A 16,624-nucleotide genomic window follows, 5' to 3' on the forward strand; every position below is an offset into this window, starting at 1 on the left:
ACGCAGGAAATACCTACGGTTAATGATCTCGTATTGGTTGAGGCAAAGAACTCCTCGAGTCTATCCAAACAAAAGAGGATTGTTGAGGTAGATCGTCTTGATGTTAATGGCGATATCATGAAATCAAGGACAAGAGGAAACCTCGTCGACCAGTATAATCAAACCATCCAGTCAAGGGAATGATGGATAGACGGAGATGTACCTGTCTTTCCAGACCCTTGACCGCCGTACCCCCTTGATCACCAATCCCATCCTATCATCCTCAGTTCAGAACTGGCGGAGAGACTAGGGGTATTTTTTCTTCTCTTCATTTTTGCCTCTGGCTTCCTCTTGTCCTTTTTTAAATCCCTGTTATTGGTTTTTAGGGTTTGTTTCTTCGTCCAACATATTGCTTTGCCTAACAATGTATTCAGTTTGCTCATAATTGCTTTGTTTTTTGTTTTTTTTTTTTTTTTTGTTCTCTGGTTTATTCCCGTCGACGAATTCATTTAGGTGGATACATCCCGTGTTTGTACCTATGTACTTCCTTTTTAGTTGATTGATGTCCTTCTAGGGGGGAAGGTCCGCCGCCTCAAGTGAAAAAGTGCGGGTGATGAACGAGTGGTAAGCATGGAAAACACTGGCAGTACCTTAGTAGAGGGCAGTGAGCATGGAAAGTGACGACAGCTCCTTCCAAGTTAGCCCCATCCACCCCCCTTTTTGTAACAAGTCAATTTGGTACTTAGGTAGTGTTATGTACAACGTACATACGCTTATACAGCTAAAGTACATGCAGTACAACCCTTTCTCCCTCAACCCCACCTGTAGCCCCCCCTTCGGAAAGAGCTTTTTTTGCCCCATTCTTATTATTTGATTGGTTAATAAAGCTTGAGCTGACCCCTCCCTTATAGAAGCAAGCCCGCAAAGATGATGAGACAGACCTTCCAACCCCTCCTTAGAGTGCCCCGCGCTGCATTTTCTTCCTCTTCTTCCTCATTTTCAACCTCGCAATCTTGCTTTCGACCTTACACCTTTCCAAAGACATCATCAACCTTTTCTTCACCTTCAGCAAGCCAATCATCCATTCGATTCTTTTCTGCAACATCAGCCAAAATGTCCAACGGCAACATCAACGTGTAAGTCATTCTAATACCCGTCCTCTCGTTTATTGTTTATTATTCCATAGCTAATCAATCGTCATTCTAGGTTCCTTGACGTCGAGTGGGAGGGTCCCGTCATGGAGAATGGCCGACCTACTGCTACCGTGAAGGGTAAGTTTAAGCGGAATCTATCCTTACCAGCTTCCTATACCTATTCCTCGATTGAATTCTTCGTTGGAGTTGATTTCTCTCGGTGCACTTCACAAAGCCTAGGTGTTGTGTACCAAAGCTTTCCCGCTCTACCGGGTAGTTCAATTGATTTCAAATATCATCACCACCACACCTCCCGTCTATTACTTCTATTACTTCATCAAATTGGAGCTAACAAGATATCTTCTCTACAGCCCAATCCGGTCGAATCAACCTCGAGCTCTGGAAGAAGCAGGTACCCAAGACTGTCGAGAACTTCCGCGCTCTATGCACTGGTGAGAAGGGCTTCGGCTACAAGGGCTCTTCTTTCCACCGAATCATCCCCGAGTTCATGCTTCAGGGTGGTGACTTCACCCGTGGTAACGTAAGTCACTCGCATCTAGATACACACTTCTATTTATTTCCCTAGCTAGTTGTACTAACTTATGATGATAACAGGGTACCGGTGGCAAGTCTATCTACGGCGAGAAGTTCGCCGATGAGAACCTTGACCTCCAGCACACTTACCCCTACACTCTTTCCATGGCTAACGCCGGTCCCAACACGTAAGTTTGGTTCGAATTGCCCTGTTGCTTCCAATCAAGCGACAGGATTCTACATTGATTGGAATCTTCCTACTTCAATCTCTCTAGTTGAATCAACTTTTGACTAACATTTCTCTAAATAGAAACGGCTCTCAATTCTTCATCACCACTGTCAAGACTAGCTGGCTCGATGGTCGTCACGTCCCCTTTGGTATTGTTGCCGACGAGCCCTCGATAGCCATTGTCAAGGCCCTCGAGGCTACCGGCTCCCAGAGTGGTGCCATCAAGTACAGCAAGCGACCTACCATTGTCAACGCGGGTGAGCTCAACTAGGGAAGGAAACTTGCATCTTTCTATCTTTGTGTGTAACATTTCTACTCGGCACATTATGATGCTGCACCATACTCCTCTCAATTGAGTATTGGCGTATGCCATATAAAAGGATTCGAGAAAAAAACTCGGGGTGGATAGGTTTGCGAGACACCTAGAGATCAGCATATCTTTTAAAACGCTAGGTAGTTGCCAATGACATTTGTCTTGCGTTTTAATTATCTATTGTAAATTTGGCCATGATTTGTGATGTAAGCCTTGACTAGACTGCAAAGGTATATTATCGTAGAATCCCAAATCTTTCCTTTTTGCCTTAGGGGAATACCTAGGTCTCTTTTCCTCCTAAACGCCATGCCATGCCATATAGTGAAACATCAAGAAGCAAAGTAATGATAAGCTGCCGCCAGCTCGATCAAATAACAAGAAATTACGACAACCATTGGTCAAAGTATTCACATCCACCAGCCCAAACAGGGCCACCTTCCTCGCAAAGCTCAAAGACGGGGCATTTGCCGCAAGGGGCAGTCGTCAAACCATTAGTTCTCGACTCCCAGAAATCCTCGCTGTCTAGCTTAGCGGAATCCGCGTTCTGCTTGGAGATGCGTGTAGCTCTGTATCCGACTCGATCGCCTACTTTTATCTCTTCGATGCGGTTCTCCCATACGAGAATGTCGATTAGCTCTTGGACGTGCTCTACTTTTAATGGCTGGCCTCTGGCTACTCTGACGAGCTCTTTGGTGATTTCTTCGGCTGTTGGGTATCCGGTATAACCGGCAGGTAGGGGAATGCGAACGGTACCGCGGACTTTGGATACAGGAGGTAATACGGGTGCGGTTTCGTCTCGGGATATAGCGTCTGCGGTTCGCTTCTTGCTCTTTAGTGCAGCATCTGAGAGACCACCCCTAATAACACCTTTCTTCGGCAGAACGGGACTAACGCTCCGGCCATTTCGTTCTCCAGTGCTACGGTAGCTACCCCTCTCTTTTACGATACGGACTACTACCGTCTGTAACGCATCGATGAAGGCTTCGTCGAGATATTGATCGGTATACCATGGACCACCGGTCGCGCGGGCCGAGGGTTGCATGTTGAACTTGATCCACATTTTCTTGGTCATGTTCTCGACGGTGGTGAATTGCTGGATGAAGCGCTTGGCTTCCAGCTCCTTAAGCGCCTTTCGTAATGCATTGTCTTGGAGGTTGAGGCGTCGCTTGATATCTTGTTGCCATGCGCCTTCGGCACCGGCCGAATCGATGATTTCGTAGACTAGGACTTGGTCTTCGGAGGTAAGATGCTTGTATCTATTAAGAAGGGATTATTAGCTTGCGACCTGAGGAGAATTGGAGAATTGGCAGGAGGGTAGGTATGAGAGTGCTACTTACTTGGCTGCATCGCTCTCCGAGCGGACTCGCCAGAAAAGGCCATTGTGGAAATGGACAGGGACGAAAAGGCGCTCCTTCGTTAGAAGTTGGATGATTTGCAGTAATTTCTTCACATCTTTTGGAGGGACGACGTTAAGACCCATGAGATCTTCTTGCGAGAATAGCTTTTCTGGGTCATGGCTACATGCATCTTCGCACGCAACGTAAAGCTGGTCTTTTAGGATTGAGGTTTGATCGTCCATGTTGAAATGCGATTCGGATGTGACTCAGAGATGAAAGAGGTGGAAATTTTGCAATGCGACAAACGCGCGGAATTGAAATGCGACCTGTAACAAGACCTATTGAAGAGTCATGTCGGTTTAATGTATTGTTATAGGAGGTACCTAGGGGAATTGAAATTTGATAGGATGCGAATAGAGGAATAGATCGGTATCCATAAGTTGGTTACGTTGAATGTGGAAGTATTGGATGGATGGTAGGATTGAAATAGACGTGCCCCGCGTTCGTCGCTGAAGGAAATATATTTCTTATCGCGTTTATCGAAATTGTTATCTTATCAAGAATGCCTGCTTTGCTTTTTTAAATCGTCCCACTAAAGTGGATACAGAGATCTATGATTTGTACTTTCAGTCGATTAACTCACTAAATTTGTATGGGTGCAAACGCTATAGGTACTTGATGACATAAGATAGTGGCTACCATCGGCGAAATATAGCTGTTTACCACCGATGTATGGTGTATGGGCAACCAGGTAGCTCCAAGCGATTTGCTTAGCCCCGCCGTAGAAAGCGTAGAAAGCTCTCGAATTCAACGCATTCAGCCCTAAAAAACATCGCCCAAGTTCTCAATTCTCAAGTCGCATGTTTCCTTTTCCATTCTAATAATCAACATTGAAGTCAACAATTCTTTTTTCTTCTCATCTGAAATTTGTCTCTATAAAAAGAAAAGATTATAAATCAAAATTAATTCTTCTTTCATATCATCAACAGAGTGGGATAGTATCTACTTCACCATGGCCTCTGTAGATGAGCTTAAGGCTCTAGGCAACAAGGCCATCGCCGACAAGAAATTCGACGATGCTGTGTAAGTTTATAAACATATTGAGGATCCTTTTATTCACATATGCATTTATGACTTTCCAAGTCTCCAGGGAATTATGGAACTAACCAAATACCATTAGTGAGGCTTTCACCAAAGCCATCTCAATCGATCCAAGCAACCACATTTTATACAGCAACCGATCTGCTGCTTATGCTTCTAAGAAGGATTGGGCCAACGCCCTAAAGGATGCTGAGAAGACCACCGAAATCAAGCCGGATTGGCCTCGAGGATGGGGACGAAAGGGTGCTGCTTTGCACGGTTCTGGTGATCTCATAGGCGCAAGTGATGCCTACGAAGAAGGTCTCAAGCTTGACCCTAACAACGCAGGATTGAAGAGCTCACTTGCCTCCGTTCAGAGAGCCATAGAGCAAGATGGTAAGTTTTTATGATTTAATTAACTTCTCCGAGTCGTATATAATAATTATACTAACACATCTGTATCTAGGTGGTGGCCTGGGTGGTGATCCTGCTGGAGGACTTGGCAAGATGTTTAACGATCCTAACCTTCTCCAGAAGCTGATGAGCAACCCCAAGACCAGTGGTTACTTCGCTGACCCGTCTTTCATCGCAAAGATTCAAGCCATACAGAAGAACCCTAACAACACACAAGAATTATTCACTGATCCCCGAATGATTCAAGTTCTAGGAGTTTTGATGGGCATTGACATGCAAATGGGGGGTCCCGATAGCATGCCAGGTGCTGCTGGTGCTTCCTCCTCTGGCGCTAAGGAAGCCGAGGAAGATGTCGAAATGCCAGATCTTACTCCCGCAGATCCCAAACCTCAATCCCAACCCGAGCCAGCCAAGGCCCCCGAACCTGAACCGGAGCCCGAGTTCGACGAGGAAGAGCTAGCTAAGAAGAAGGCCAAGGAAGAGGCCGACAAGGAGAAAGCGCTTGGCACCGAAAACTACAAGAAACGTAACTTTGACGAAGCCATTAAACACTACACCAAAGCTTGGGAATTGCACAAGGATATTACCTACCTCAACAACTTGGGTGCCGCTCAGTTCGAAAAGGGAGACTACCAAGCGTGTATTGAGGCATGCACCAAAGCTATCGAAGAGGGTCGCCAGATATATGCCGACTTCAAGATGATCGCTAAGTCATACGCCCGTATTGGTTCTGCATACGAGAAACAAGGAGACCTTGCCGCCGCGATTGAGAACTACCAGAAATCCTTGACCGAGCACCGAACCCCCGATACCGTAAACAAGCTTCGCGCTGCCGAGCGTCGAAAGATTGAGGAGTCTAAGAAGGCTTACGTCGACCCCGCCAAGGCTGAAGAGGCCCGTGAAGAGGGTAACAAGAAATTCAAGGAGCAAGACTTCCCCGGTGCCGTTAGCGCCTATTCTGAGATGATCAAGCGTGCTCCGGAAGACCCTCGAGGGTACAGCAACCGTGCGGCCGCCTTCGTCAAGCTTTTTGAATTCCCCAGCGCCCTCGAGGATTGCAATACTGCCATTAAGAAGGACCCCAAGTTCATTAGGGCATACATTCGCAAGGCACAGATCTTCTTTGGCATGCGTGACTACTCTAAATGTATCGATGCATGCAACGACGCCACTACAGTTGATAGCGAACACTACAACAATGCCAACTCACGAGAGATCGAGCAACAACAACAGAAGGCGTTACAGGCTATGTACGCAGCCCGTGAGAATGAGACGGAGGACCAGACAAGAGAGAGATTGATGAAGGATCCGGAGGTAAGTAATCAATTTATTCGACCCCCATGCTTTGACAATGACTAACACGTATTTTAGATCATGAGTATCATGCAAGACCCAGTCATGCAGTCCATCCTTCAACAGGCTCAATCCGACCCGGCAGCTCTACAGGAGCACATGCGCAACCCCAACGTGCGTTCTAACATTCAGAAGCTAATTGCGGCTGGTGTTATTCGGGTTGGACGATGAGCATATACGAAGAAACCATTCTCAAGGGTTCGCGAATAGGTTATTACAGGTATCATTCGCGACAGTTAAGTAGTCAATGCGTTAGCTGCTACAACATAGTCAGTTTCTACCAAGGTGTATTCGTATTGCGATTCACGTTTAGGGCGTTGAAAATGCACGGATGGAATATGTAATGAACATTAATGAATTGATGCTAATTATTCAATCCCGACGCCTTTTTAAGACTATCGTGAAGCAAGTTATTTACCGACCCTAATTATATGCTTATACCTACGCTCTATGTTACTCAAAGTTGTCCGCCTGATCGTACCATCCATCGTAATTCATAATAAAGTCAAATTCGAAGAATATTTGATATCCTCGTATATCCATCCAGTGTGCGTTAACGTATTTACCCCGTTCTAATAATCTAGTACATATGTAGTTTCAACACGCTACAGCTCAACCATGACAGCCCGTAGCATCTCTTCCCATACCAATGCCATCGCTAGTACCATTTCTATCATTTGAATGACGTTAGCCTTCTCCCATATTCTCCATACCAATTCTAGAGAGATAAGACTTACCGAGGGCCGATATTCTCCCATTGGAATATGAAGAAACCAATGAAGGCGCCAATTATAATACAGATAATGATATATCCATTGTAGTACATGGCGAGTAGCATAATCCAATATGCCAGGGCAAAGTGTAGCGTATGTAACAAGGCACGAATTCCCTGTTGCCATATTTTAGGCCGAATAGGAGGTGATGACACGATAGTTCGACCATGTTCCTTCTCAATAAGCGCCCCATCGGCCGTATCCGTGGAGCTATTCACAGCTGTCGCGGCGAGAGCTTCCTTAGCTTTTTGGTGTTGACGAACCAGGGATTGATCGTAGATCTTGATGGCTCGACGTAAAAACTCAAGCAAGATTACGAGAAGCACAACACCGATACATAAACCTGCGAAACCACCCCTCGATTTAACTTGCCAGGACTCTGATAAGAAGCATGCGTCAATTGTTTCCCAGTTCCAAAGCATCTAAAACCATCAACGTGTTAGCAAAAATTCACGATGTATCAGTTACGAGAATGAAAGCGAACGTCTTACTGAAACCCTACAGCTATCGCCTATTGTATTCATACTTCCCGTTTGACCCATGCCTCCCATATCATTCGAACCTCCTACTCCTGCAGTAGAAGTCGGTGCCGTAGAGCTGAATGTTGATTGTGTTGTAGATGAGGACTCAGGCCCCATTGACATTGACATTGTCATCGACATTCCATCCATAGTTGATTGGTGTTTAATTGATTACTTGGTGATGAGTCTGTTAACTAAATTCAAATTGGAGGATTCCTTACGGACGTAAGCTATAATAGAAAGGCTAAAAATACGATCAAACACAGAGAAGGGAGTATTAAGTTGCTCGAAACCAATATTATCTTTGTTGCCACTATTCAGTCATCATCATTTAGGATAAAGGGATCGGGTTTTCTATACGCCCCATGTACTGCCTACCTAGGTAGATATCTCCGAAGCTATCGCACCACTATATGAATCTTTTGTTCTGGCAGGCTATAAATAACCAGTCTCTTTGGATTTAAAGAAAGAGTATCCCTCTAGGGCCACTCGTCTCGGTCTAATACGCGAAAATATCGCATTGGTTTGCTTTATGGGCATTTACGCCCTGCCTAGGTACCTACGAAGTGCCTACAAAGGCCAGGTACCCGCTATTACCTCACCCGAAGCTCGGTTCGAAGTCTCCCAATACTGTGGCCATGATCCTTATACCCATTTGAGTGTTCCACATAACAAGGGATACTTATAAATAGGCAAATGGGGTAAGTTACTCATTACACATTAACGCACGACGCCACGCTCAACATACCCTTCCTAAAGATGTCTACTAGAGACTATTCAAAACAGCCGTCCCATAGTCCCCAGGCCCATCAAAGAAATTTTGATCCATACCCAATCCTTCAAAGAAATCATTATCCCACAAGACCCCCGGACTCCAATCTTCAGGGAAAGGTGCCACTCCAATGGGGCCAATAGGCCAATGTCCCTCCACGGCTTGGCCACTCCCGAGGTTCGGGTCTCCAGTTGTATTAGTATCTGTCGATGATTCAGGCCGCCTGTTCTCGCTGCTCGCAGCGGTAACTAATTCAGCCCATCGCTCGAGCTTCAAGCGTGTACCTCGCAATTTTTTGGCCGCCATTACCCAAGTGTCATTCTCCCATACGGTATCGCCTTGCCCCTCGCTAATGTCGCGCGCGTGTTCGAAGCGCTCCACCATTGCTTGTAGAATCCCCGAGACGTCGATTTGAAGTTCGGGTTGCGAGAGGAGATGCGCTCTGATAGTACGCACTGCAGCTGGGATCGCGGGGTCAATTTCTTTTGTACTGACTGCTGGGACGGGTACCATTGCCGCACCGCTACAGCCCGGGTCGTTCCGTACTATCTGCGGTTGAGCGGTAGTGGTGGAAATAGGAGAGGGTTTGCGCTCGGGGTATGATAGCTTGGACCACCGAGCTAGCATTATCACGGCGTTGATGAGTTGCGCGGATATAGGCATAGGTAGGACGAAATAATCTGTTACTTCGATGGCTAACCATGCTTCAAACCAGGATTTAAGCGCGGCGTTGGATTGGTAGAAAACATCGAGCGAAGATGTCGAGTCTAGAGATAGGGATGCTAGCGAGTTTGATATTTTCTCTAGGAGTGCTGCTTCGGTTCTTGGTGGTTCCCATAAGCGTAGTTTCGCCGTGTTTATGTGACATATTATGAGCCCTATCAATTACCATCAGCTAGGATTCTGAGTGGTATGGTGATTAAGTACCATTAGATGCTAGTTTTGGGGGTAATGAAACTCTTAGTCTTTCCAACTCGGTATAAAACATGCTGGAATAGACACTCGTAGGTGCGCGAGTAGCACCAGCTAGATCGTCGGCAGTATTGTCCTTACAACGCAATTGAGCGATGCGTTCGGAGAGATGCTGTATACGGACCAAATTAACAAGAAGCGAGTCAGTTTCGTATTCTCCTTCAGCTTCGAGCTCTCGAACACATTGGTCAATGTAAGCGGTATATTTAGGTGGATCAATCCGTTGAAATGCGAGCGCAACCCTGCTTCTGTGTAAGTGGCATAGCTCATCCCAGAAGCAATTAAAACATATCGTCACTTACATCGACGTAACATACCAAACCCCGCAAAGCGCCCTCTTCTCTTCGTTCGTTCTAGCTCGTGGGGCTTCAACATGCGACACCAATAATCTTGTCCTTTCGTATGAATCGGGATCCTTGTTGATACCAAGATCTGCCACTAGACTATTCGCCAATCCTATCAAATTGTTCATCTGCGCATGTATCATGCAGTGATAGTGATAATAACCTAAGACTAATAGAATGGATTGGAGAATATCCAGAGACCGTTCTGAACGCATTAACATTTGTTCGGATATTTGTCTTAGTATGAAATATTTCTGGGATCTCATCGATTTGAGATTCCGATAAGATGAGACCATGCGAATTGTAGTAAATAAGAGTGGACGTTTTTGCGCCAGTTCAGATGGGGTGGTTCCCGGTGGAATTATAACGAAGGGGTAGTTTGGCATTAATCGATTGGTATACGTCGACAAGGAGGCTTCATCCGTTTCGAACGGGATAAGGGCCTCACCCGCTTGAGAACGACAGACACATACTCGAGGGGCATGGACATTGTACGAAGTTGGTATTGTCCCCGTGAGAGCAATTTTACATTCAGAGGCTTGAGTTGGTGGGTTTCCTAAAACTTCTCCTTGACTCTGTGATGATGTTGTCCCTTCAGAACCGCCCGGGGATGATGCAGCTTGTCTAACTTCAGAAGGTCGACTTAGTGAAGCGGGAACTTCTCCCGAGTTATTAGATTTGATGTAATCCACGAGACTATTTAATCTTTCTTCAAGCTGGGCTGTTTTACTGTAACACAAGACATGTGAGTCGGACCGATGAATGATTACAAGTATAAAGGTTCCTTGGGATTGAGAAGCTGGAAGTACTCACGAGGGTCTAGTTTGTCGCTTCTTTCTTGGTCTATGTACTTGTCCAAGACAATCTTTTTCTAAACGTTCACACCTAAATCATACGTCATATACAATATCAGTAGAGTGCCACAAGATGAATGCAGTGTTACGTAGGTTGAAGATAGAAAATGGCTTACCTATCGCATTTAGTACCAGGTCGGTCATTAGACCTCAGACACTTGGCCTTTGCGATGGCACACGCCGAACACGCAGCCCCCCATTTAGCTATATTAGCACTTTTCGACTTATCCATTGACGATTTTAGACGAAATATCGATATTTTAGATGGTCCAAAATTTCAATCGCCGGCGGACTTTCTTGATCTAAACCGCCAGTGCAAGTAAAAGAATCTTGTTGACTTTGATGCCTGAGAGGAACGGAGTTTTAAAATATTCCCCGATCTCCGTAACTCCACAGCAAATTCATTATGTTTAGGGTACTAAATCCCTGTTAGTCAAACAGCCTGTATGAGCGGAGACTTACTAGCATAATTACTACCTCTACAAGTAAATGTAACTTAGGAAAACATGTCTCAGAACGGACTTTGAAGATAAATCCCGAACGGCCAGCTTGTGCCATCCAAGTTCTGTAATAACAATTCTTAACAATCGGTTTCTTACAGGCTTACCGGTCTTTTGGGATTCTCCCATTATAATACGCTAGATTTATTTACCGTATTAATTATATCATATAAATAATTTTACTATGTCTCGATATTACTGGTGGACGATATGCCTCAAGGCTGACATTGATATATCTTCCTTAGGGACCATCGACTAAAGATACTAGCAGATAACTTACATGGTCTTCCCTTCATCTTTACCGATGGGTTCACAGAAGATAGCCGAAGGTGGCCTCGAAGCGAGAGATGTCGAGTTGGGAATTAGCACCGAACATTCCAAAACCAATCAAGAGAAGACGAATCCTGGTGATAGCGACAACAACAAAATTGATACTACTCCCTCAGGGAGCCATCAAAACGATGATGGCAATGAGGTCTCCAAACCCTCACCTTTGAGCGGATGGCCTTTCTACATTTCAATGGCTTCTATTACCTTAGGTGTTCTCTTGATGGCTTTCAATGCTACCGCCGTATCAACTGTGAGGAAGAACCCGAAACACTACGAAGTAAATGTCCTTGCTTACATTGCTGGTAGGCAATTCCCGCGATTACTTCCGAATTTAATACCGTGGATGATGTTGGATGGTACTCTTCGGCATACTTGATAACCAAGTGAGTTTAATGGCCACCAAGGATTCGTTAAGAACTCTGAGCTGATAGATTACCCATAGCTGTGTTATGATTCCATTCGTCGGGAAATTGTATAGATCGTTTCGGATCAAACTCGTGTTTATCACCTTCGTGGCCATCTTCGAACTCGGATCTTTACTCGCTGCTCTATCGACATCTTCTAAGATGCTCATCGTCGCAAGAGCGATTAGTGGTATAGGAGGTTCTGGTATTCTGAACGGTGGATCTACCATGGTCGCAGCCTCCGTTCCGATAGCGAAACGATCCTTTCTGAATGGTATTATACTTGGCTGTTTTGCCGTGGGCCAGGCTATCGGTCCTCTAATCGGTGGCGCTCTAACGCAGGGAATAACGTGGCGTTGGTGTTTTTATATGTAAGTCGACCCCACACACGTCTCTCAGCGTCATAAATTTAGCTGACAACCCCTAGTAATCTTCCAGTAGGCGGTCTGGTTATCTTTCTATTCGTCTTCGTAGTCAGACTGCCGGTGTCAAGGCTTACCGAAAAACGAACAAGTCTAATAGGGCGTGTCCTTGAAATCGATTTTGTCGGCTTCGTCTTTTTCGCCGCGGCGTCCCTGATGTTCTTGATAGGTGTCCAATGGGGCGGTACCCAATATCCTTGGAATTCGGCGACGGTTATAGGGCTGATGTGCGGTGGTGTGGCGACTTTCGGGGTCTTAGGATTTTGGCTTGCCCATAAAGGAGAGGCGGCATTATTACCACCCCGGCTATTGCGCAATCGTATCAACATAATGATTACCATTACGTCGTTCGTGCAGAGCGGAGGAACCATTACTTCTTTGTATTGGCTACCCGTATGGTTTCAGGCTATCAAGGGTGCCAATGCATTGCGAAGTGGTGTAATGATTCTTCCCCTAATACTATCTCAACTTGTTGCATCGGTGGTATCTGGGGCCCTCGTCCAGAAGACAGGTTATTATCTACCAGAGACGATTGGAGGTAACGCACTAGTAGCCATCGGGGCTGGTTTGACATCGACATTTTCTCCGAATACCTCGGAAGGAGAGATAATAGGATACCAAATTCTCCTAGGAGCGGGTCGAGGCTTCGTATTACAGCAGGTAACTGATATTGTCTTCCTACCCTTACTCGTTTTCAAGTTGGAAGAACATAGTACTGATAGACATATCAATTCAGCTTGTGACTGCTATGCAGGCCAACGTCCCTAAAGCAGATGCGTCGATAGCGACAGCATATGCTATGTTCTCGCAATTACTCGGTAGTGCGATCTTTTCGGCTCTGGCGAAGACCGTCTTTACGGCTTCAATAGCAAAAGCTCTTCAGAAATTTGCTCCAAGTATTGACCCAAACTTGCTGATCGATAACGGCGTAACGGATATAGCCAAGGTAATTCCACCGGATCAATTGCAAGGAGCTCTCTTAGCTTACAATGAAGCGATTAACTACGTATTCGTGAGTGTTTGGTCGGTAGTACCATAGCTAGCATTTGCTAATTAGTGAATTAGTATCTTCAACTTGCAGCGGCATGCTGTGCATTTGTAAGTAGCTGGGGTATGGGATGGAAAAATCTAAAGCACGTCAAACAAGAGCAAGAAAATGAGGTGAAGAATGATGCCGGGGTAGCGACACCAAGAACCGATGCGAAAGAAGAATCATAAGAATTGTTGCGATATAGAAACGCTTCGGGTGTGTTCTAGCTTGAATATTGAGCCGGATGATTCCGACGGCGATTTAATCAATTTGTCTGAAGGATTAGGTGCATATAATGTCTAAACTATTTCATGTTAGGCGTCGGGTAATAGGGATATAGATCCTACGAATGGTCGATCACATGACCTCCCTTTTTAACATCACTTGGTCGATTTGACTTCTTCTCTTCTTCCTAATTCGATAATTCCAATGTCAGCAAAGGTTTTCATGTTATTTTTCTTGGGATGATGGTATTAACTTACGAGAGTATGGAGTATGTTTACCCCTTTACGATCCACCTTGACCCTAAACCATTTATGTGGGGTTCGGTAGGCTTTCTCGTCGATCATTTTCTCTTGATCAGTAGTGTTTATGACCATGGATTCGAGACGGCACAGTTAGCTTCTCATTTAATATAGCATGCTTACTCTTTTTCTTAACTCTTGTGTTATATCCTATAGCGTGCAAATGGGGATTCGTGCGTAAGTTGCTAAATCGTGGGTCCTCTAACACTAGGAAGAGTCCCTCTAATTCAGGTGTATTGTAAGTCTGGACCCTCGCACTAGTCCACTACCAAAACCACTGACGTTGTTGTCTATTTAGCGGAGCTATCCGAACTAGCAGGGAGTCCTAGGTGTCTCTGCCGCAGACAATTAAATACTAATTAAAGTAATTAAATTGAGGAAAGGAAAGGGAAGGAAAAAGAAGAAAAAAGAGAAGAGAAGAAGGCATTACCCTCGGAATTGTCAGTGATGATAACGTGTATTCTTCGGGCTCTAAGAATACTTACGGAAATACCCTCGGTATAATCTGTACGAATGGACGAATCTGCGAGCTGTCCACTAAAAAAATCGTCATCTTTAGTCTGAGTGTTCAGTCTGAGTGCAGCACTCTTACACGCTAGGTGGTTACCGTAACAGGATTAGATACTTCGTATGTTTCAAGCAATAATTAAGATTACCATACCTAGAGGCAAGGCAAGGGGGGAAATGTCGGGACCGGGGAGTGTGGCATAAATTCTCAAACGGTTACTAATACTCAAGAACTTCCTATTTATCTGATTTATCTGTCAGAATCTTATCATAATGGTAAAGGAAAATAATTCATAATTCATAGTTCTAGGTTCAGGTTATCATCAAAGTATAATGACGGATTACGACTTCATCATCATAGGAGCAGGACTCACTGGTGTTGACGCTGCGTATCGATTGCAAAACGAGTTGCCGGATTGCTCGTACACGATATTAGAAGCGCGAGATGAGGTGGGCGGTACTTGGTCATTCTTCAAATTCCCGGGTGTGCGATCGGACTCTGAACTCACCTTGTTTGGACTATCATGGCGGCCATGGATCCACGAAAAAGATATGGCCGAAGGACATCTTATTCGGCAATACATTGAAGATGCCGCGCGGGATGAAGGCATTGATAAGAAGATTCAGTTCAAGACTCGGGTTACCGCGGTTGACTGGTCTTCCGAAGACCAATTCTGGACGGTATCAGTCCTCGCGGATGGTGTCGCCAAGAAATATAGAACGAAGGCCTTAGTGAGCTGCACAGGATATTACGATTATGCCAAACCGCTCCAGGCTGAAATACCAGGTATTGAAAATTTCCAAGGCACGGTCGCGCATCCACAATTCTGGCCGGAAGATCTTGATTACGCCAACAAAAAAGTTATCATAATCGGATCTGGTGCTACCGCCATTACAATGGTGCCTGCGGTAGCTAAGACGGCAAGCCATGTGACGATGCTTCAGCGTAGTCCCTCCTACGTTATGAGTCTTCCAGCGTCGAATCCGATTGCCAAATGGCTAAGGAAGCATTTCCCGACGCGCGTCGCTAACCCAACAAACTGGTGGTTGTATGTAACGCTATGTCGCAACCTCAGCATTGCGATAGAGCTTTGACGAATAATTGTTGGCTAATGTGTTTGTAGGGCTCTCATTCAAGAGTTTCTTTTCACCTATTTCTGTGTGAAATGCCCAAATGTAGCGAGGAAGATTATCATGCATGAGATGAAGAAAGAAATACCGGAAGGCATCGATGCTGATGTCCATTTCAATCCTACTTATCCGCCAATGGATCAACGAATAGGTTTATGTCCAGATGGTGATTTTTTCCAAGCCTTGCGACAAGATAATTGCGATATCGTCACCGATCATATCGAAACGGTCACTGAGGATGGTGTCGTGACTAAATCAGGGAAGAAAATCGAGGCGGATATCATTGTAACAGCTACTGGCCTTCGTAAGTGACTTGTTTCGATTGCTTCGTGGGGGTTATCCCGTATGGGTCACTAACCTTGGAAATCGTAGACGTTCATCTTCTCGGAGGTCTTTTCCCCACAGTCGACGGCCAGTCCATCGATATCGGACAGACATTCGCATGGAGAGGGGCGATGCTCTCCGGTATACCGAATTGTTTCTTTTCGATCGGATATACGGTAACCGCCTGGACTCATGGGGCTGCTGCCAATATGAAGCTAGCCATCAAAATTTGGAAGCATATGAAAAAGATCGGCGCCATATCGGTGGTGCCGGTTCATCCGAATGGGGATCTTTCCTCGTCTAAGCCGGCGGTTGGGCATAGCTCGACCTATTTCGTAGCAGCGCAGAGTAGGCTGCCTAGGATTACAGATAAGTCGCCTGTAGGTTTATTTTCTTTGACTTGATTCTCCTCGTTTATGCTTTCCCCTCAAAATGCTCTTCGGCATAGTGGACTCGTAGGTCGTGGCATCGTGATGTCTTGTTGTCAGCCCCAGCCCCATCCTTAACCCCCTCGTCCAATCGAAATGTGAACAATAGCTAATTTTCTGTGGCAGTGGTACGGACGTAGGAATACGGTATATGATCACGCAAAGCTTTGGTTTGGTAGCGTTACAAAAGGGATGGAATATACGTATCCATCGAAGAAGATTGAATGATTGATCACAAATTGTGTCGTTTTGAAAGAAGAAGGGGAAGAAAAAGACGGGAAAGGTGTAAATTGTATAATTATTTAATTCCGAAATGTATAAAATGTATAACATTGCTCAGATACATCCAAGTAGGTGCATATCCCGAGACATTTAGATAAAGTTTGGGGAAGTGTATTCCCCGCAATCCCCGGGTT

General features: G+C 45.3%; 7 protein-coding genes across 7 annotated transcripts; 4 read left to right on the plus strand and 3 right to left on the minus strand.

Annotated features, from left to right (window-relative positions):
- Positions 1-1,092: 1,092 nt before the first annotated feature.
- Positions 1,093-2,146, plus strand: F4822DRAFT_434274 (cyclophilin, cytosolic form; the record flags this gene model as incomplete). The annotated part of the gene is made up of 5 exons (XM_051461982.1): positions 1,093-1,115; positions 1,186-1,250; positions 1,484-1,653; positions 1,728-1,834; positions 1,957-2,146. 5 exons carry the CDS (start codon positions 1,093-1,095, stop codon positions 2,144-2,146), a joined length of 555 nt encoding a protein of 184 aa, XP_051310113.1.
- A 186-nt stretch (positions 2,147-2,332) lies between these two features.
- F4822DRAFT_419460 (RNA polymerase Rpc34) lies at positions 2,333-3,993 on the minus strand. The gene is made up of 2 exons (XM_051459612.1): positions 3,526-3,993; positions 2,333-3,444 (listed from the first exon to the last, which is right to left on the minus strand). Exons 1-2 carry the CDS (start codon positions 3,765-3,767, stop codon positions 2,571-2,573), a joined length of 1,116 nt encoding a protein of 371 aa, XP_051310114.1. The 5' UTR covers positions 3,768-3,993; the 3' UTR covers positions 2,333-2,570.
- Positions 3,994-4,537: 544 nt separating this feature from the next.
- Positions 4,538-6,543, plus strand: F4822DRAFT_438862 (heat shock protein; the record flags this gene model as incomplete). Its single annotated transcript, XM_051462573.1, has 4 exons — positions 4,538-4,608; positions 4,706-5,001; positions 5,072-6,333; positions 6,391-6,543. The coding sequence occupies 4 exons, from the start codon at positions 4,538-4,540 to the stop codon at positions 6,541-6,543; spliced, it is 1,782 nt and encodes a 593-aa protein (XP_051310115.1).
- Positions 6,544-6,681: 138 nt separating this feature from the next.
- On the minus strand, positions 6,682-7,950 carry F4822DRAFT_67244 (Ctr-domain-containing protein). Its single transcript, XM_051463839.1, has 3 exons — positions 7,637-7,950; positions 7,110-7,567; positions 6,682-7,042 (listed from the first exon to the last, which is right to left on the minus strand). Exons 1-3 carry the CDS (start codon positions 7,814-7,816, stop codon positions 6,985-6,987), a joined length of 696 nt encoding a protein of 231 aa, XP_051310116.1. The 5' UTR covers positions 7,817-7,950; the 3' UTR covers positions 6,682-6,984.
- Positions 7,951-8,110: 160 nt separating this feature from the next.
- F4822DRAFT_419463 (uncharacterized protein) lies at positions 8,111-11,176 on the minus strand. The gene is made up of 5 exons (XM_051459613.1): positions 10,725-11,176; positions 10,568-10,639; positions 9,713-10,483; positions 9,366-9,652; positions 8,111-9,316 (listed from the first exon to the last, which is right to left on the minus strand). Exons 1-5 carry the CDS (start codon positions 10,838-10,840, stop codon positions 8,433-8,435), a joined length of 2,130 nt encoding a protein of 709 aa, XP_051310117.1. The 5' UTR covers positions 10,841-11,176; the 3' UTR covers positions 8,111-8,432.
- A 236-nt stretch (positions 11,177-11,412) lies between these two features.
- On the plus strand, positions 11,413-13,482 carry F4822DRAFT_434279 (MFS general substrate transporter; the record flags this gene model as incomplete). The annotated part of the gene is made up of 6 exons (XM_051461983.1): positions 11,413-11,688; positions 11,745-11,821; positions 11,881-12,213; positions 12,270-12,924; positions 13,001-13,276; positions 13,330-13,482. The coding sequence occupies 6 exons, from the start codon at positions 11,413-11,415 to the stop codon at positions 13,480-13,482; spliced, it is 1,770 nt and encodes a 589-aa protein (XP_051310118.1).
- Positions 13,483-14,658: 1,176 nt separating this feature from the next.
- On the plus strand, positions 14,659-16,436 carry F4822DRAFT_438866 (FAD/NAD(P)-binding domain-containing protein; the record flags this gene model as incomplete). Its single annotated transcript, XM_051462574.1, has 4 exons — positions 14,659-15,374; positions 15,450-15,760; positions 15,829-16,160; positions 16,335-16,436. 4 exons carry the CDS (start codon positions 14,659-14,661, stop codon positions 16,434-16,436), a joined length of 1,461 nt encoding a protein of 486 aa, XP_051310119.1.
- Positions 16,437-16,624: the final 188 nt, after the last annotated feature.

The sequence above is a fragment of the Hypoxylon trugodes genome, assembly GCF_022578975.1.
Source record: "Hypoxylon trugodes strain CBS 135444 unplaced genomic scaffold F4822scaffold_10, whole genome shotgun sequence".
Classification (NCBI taxonomy): domain Eukaryota; kingdom Fungi; phylum Ascomycota; class Sordariomycetes; order Xylariales; family Hypoxylaceae; genus Hypoxylon; species Hypoxylon trugodes.

Coding starts and splice junctions, on each gene's coding strand:
- F4822DRAFT_419460 (XM_051459612.1), bottom strand. CDS start 3,767: ATGGACGATCAAACCTCAATCCTAAAAGACCAGCTTTACGTTGCGTGC. Junction 3,445..3,525: donor TCGGAGAGCGATGCAGCCAA/GTAAGTAGCACT, acceptor CCTTCTTAATAG/ATACAAGCATCTTACCTCCG.
- F4822DRAFT_67244 (XM_051463839.1), bottom strand. CDS start 7,816: ATGGATGGAATGTCGATGACAATGTCAATGTCAATGGGGCCTGAGTCC. Junction 7,568..7,636: donor GCGATAGCTGTAGGGTTTCA/GTAAGACGTTCG, acceptor TGATGGTTTTAG/ATGCTTTGGAACTGGGAAAC. Junction 7,043..7,109: donor TGGGAGAATATCGGCCCTCG/GTAAGTCTTATC, acceptor TTCAAATGATAG/AAATGGTACTAGCGATGGCA.
- F4822DRAFT_419463 (XM_051459613.1), bottom strand. CDS start 10,840: ATGGATAAGTCGAAAAGTGCTAATATAGCTAAATGGGGGGCTGCGTGT. Junction 10,484..10,567: donor AAGCGACAAACTAGACCCTC/GTGAGTACTTCC, acceptor CTTGTGTTACAG/TAAAACAGCCCAGCTTGAAG. Junction 9,317..9,365: donor CCCAAAACTAGCATCTAATG/GTACTTAATCAC, acceptor GGTAATTGATAG/GGCTCATAATATGTCACATA.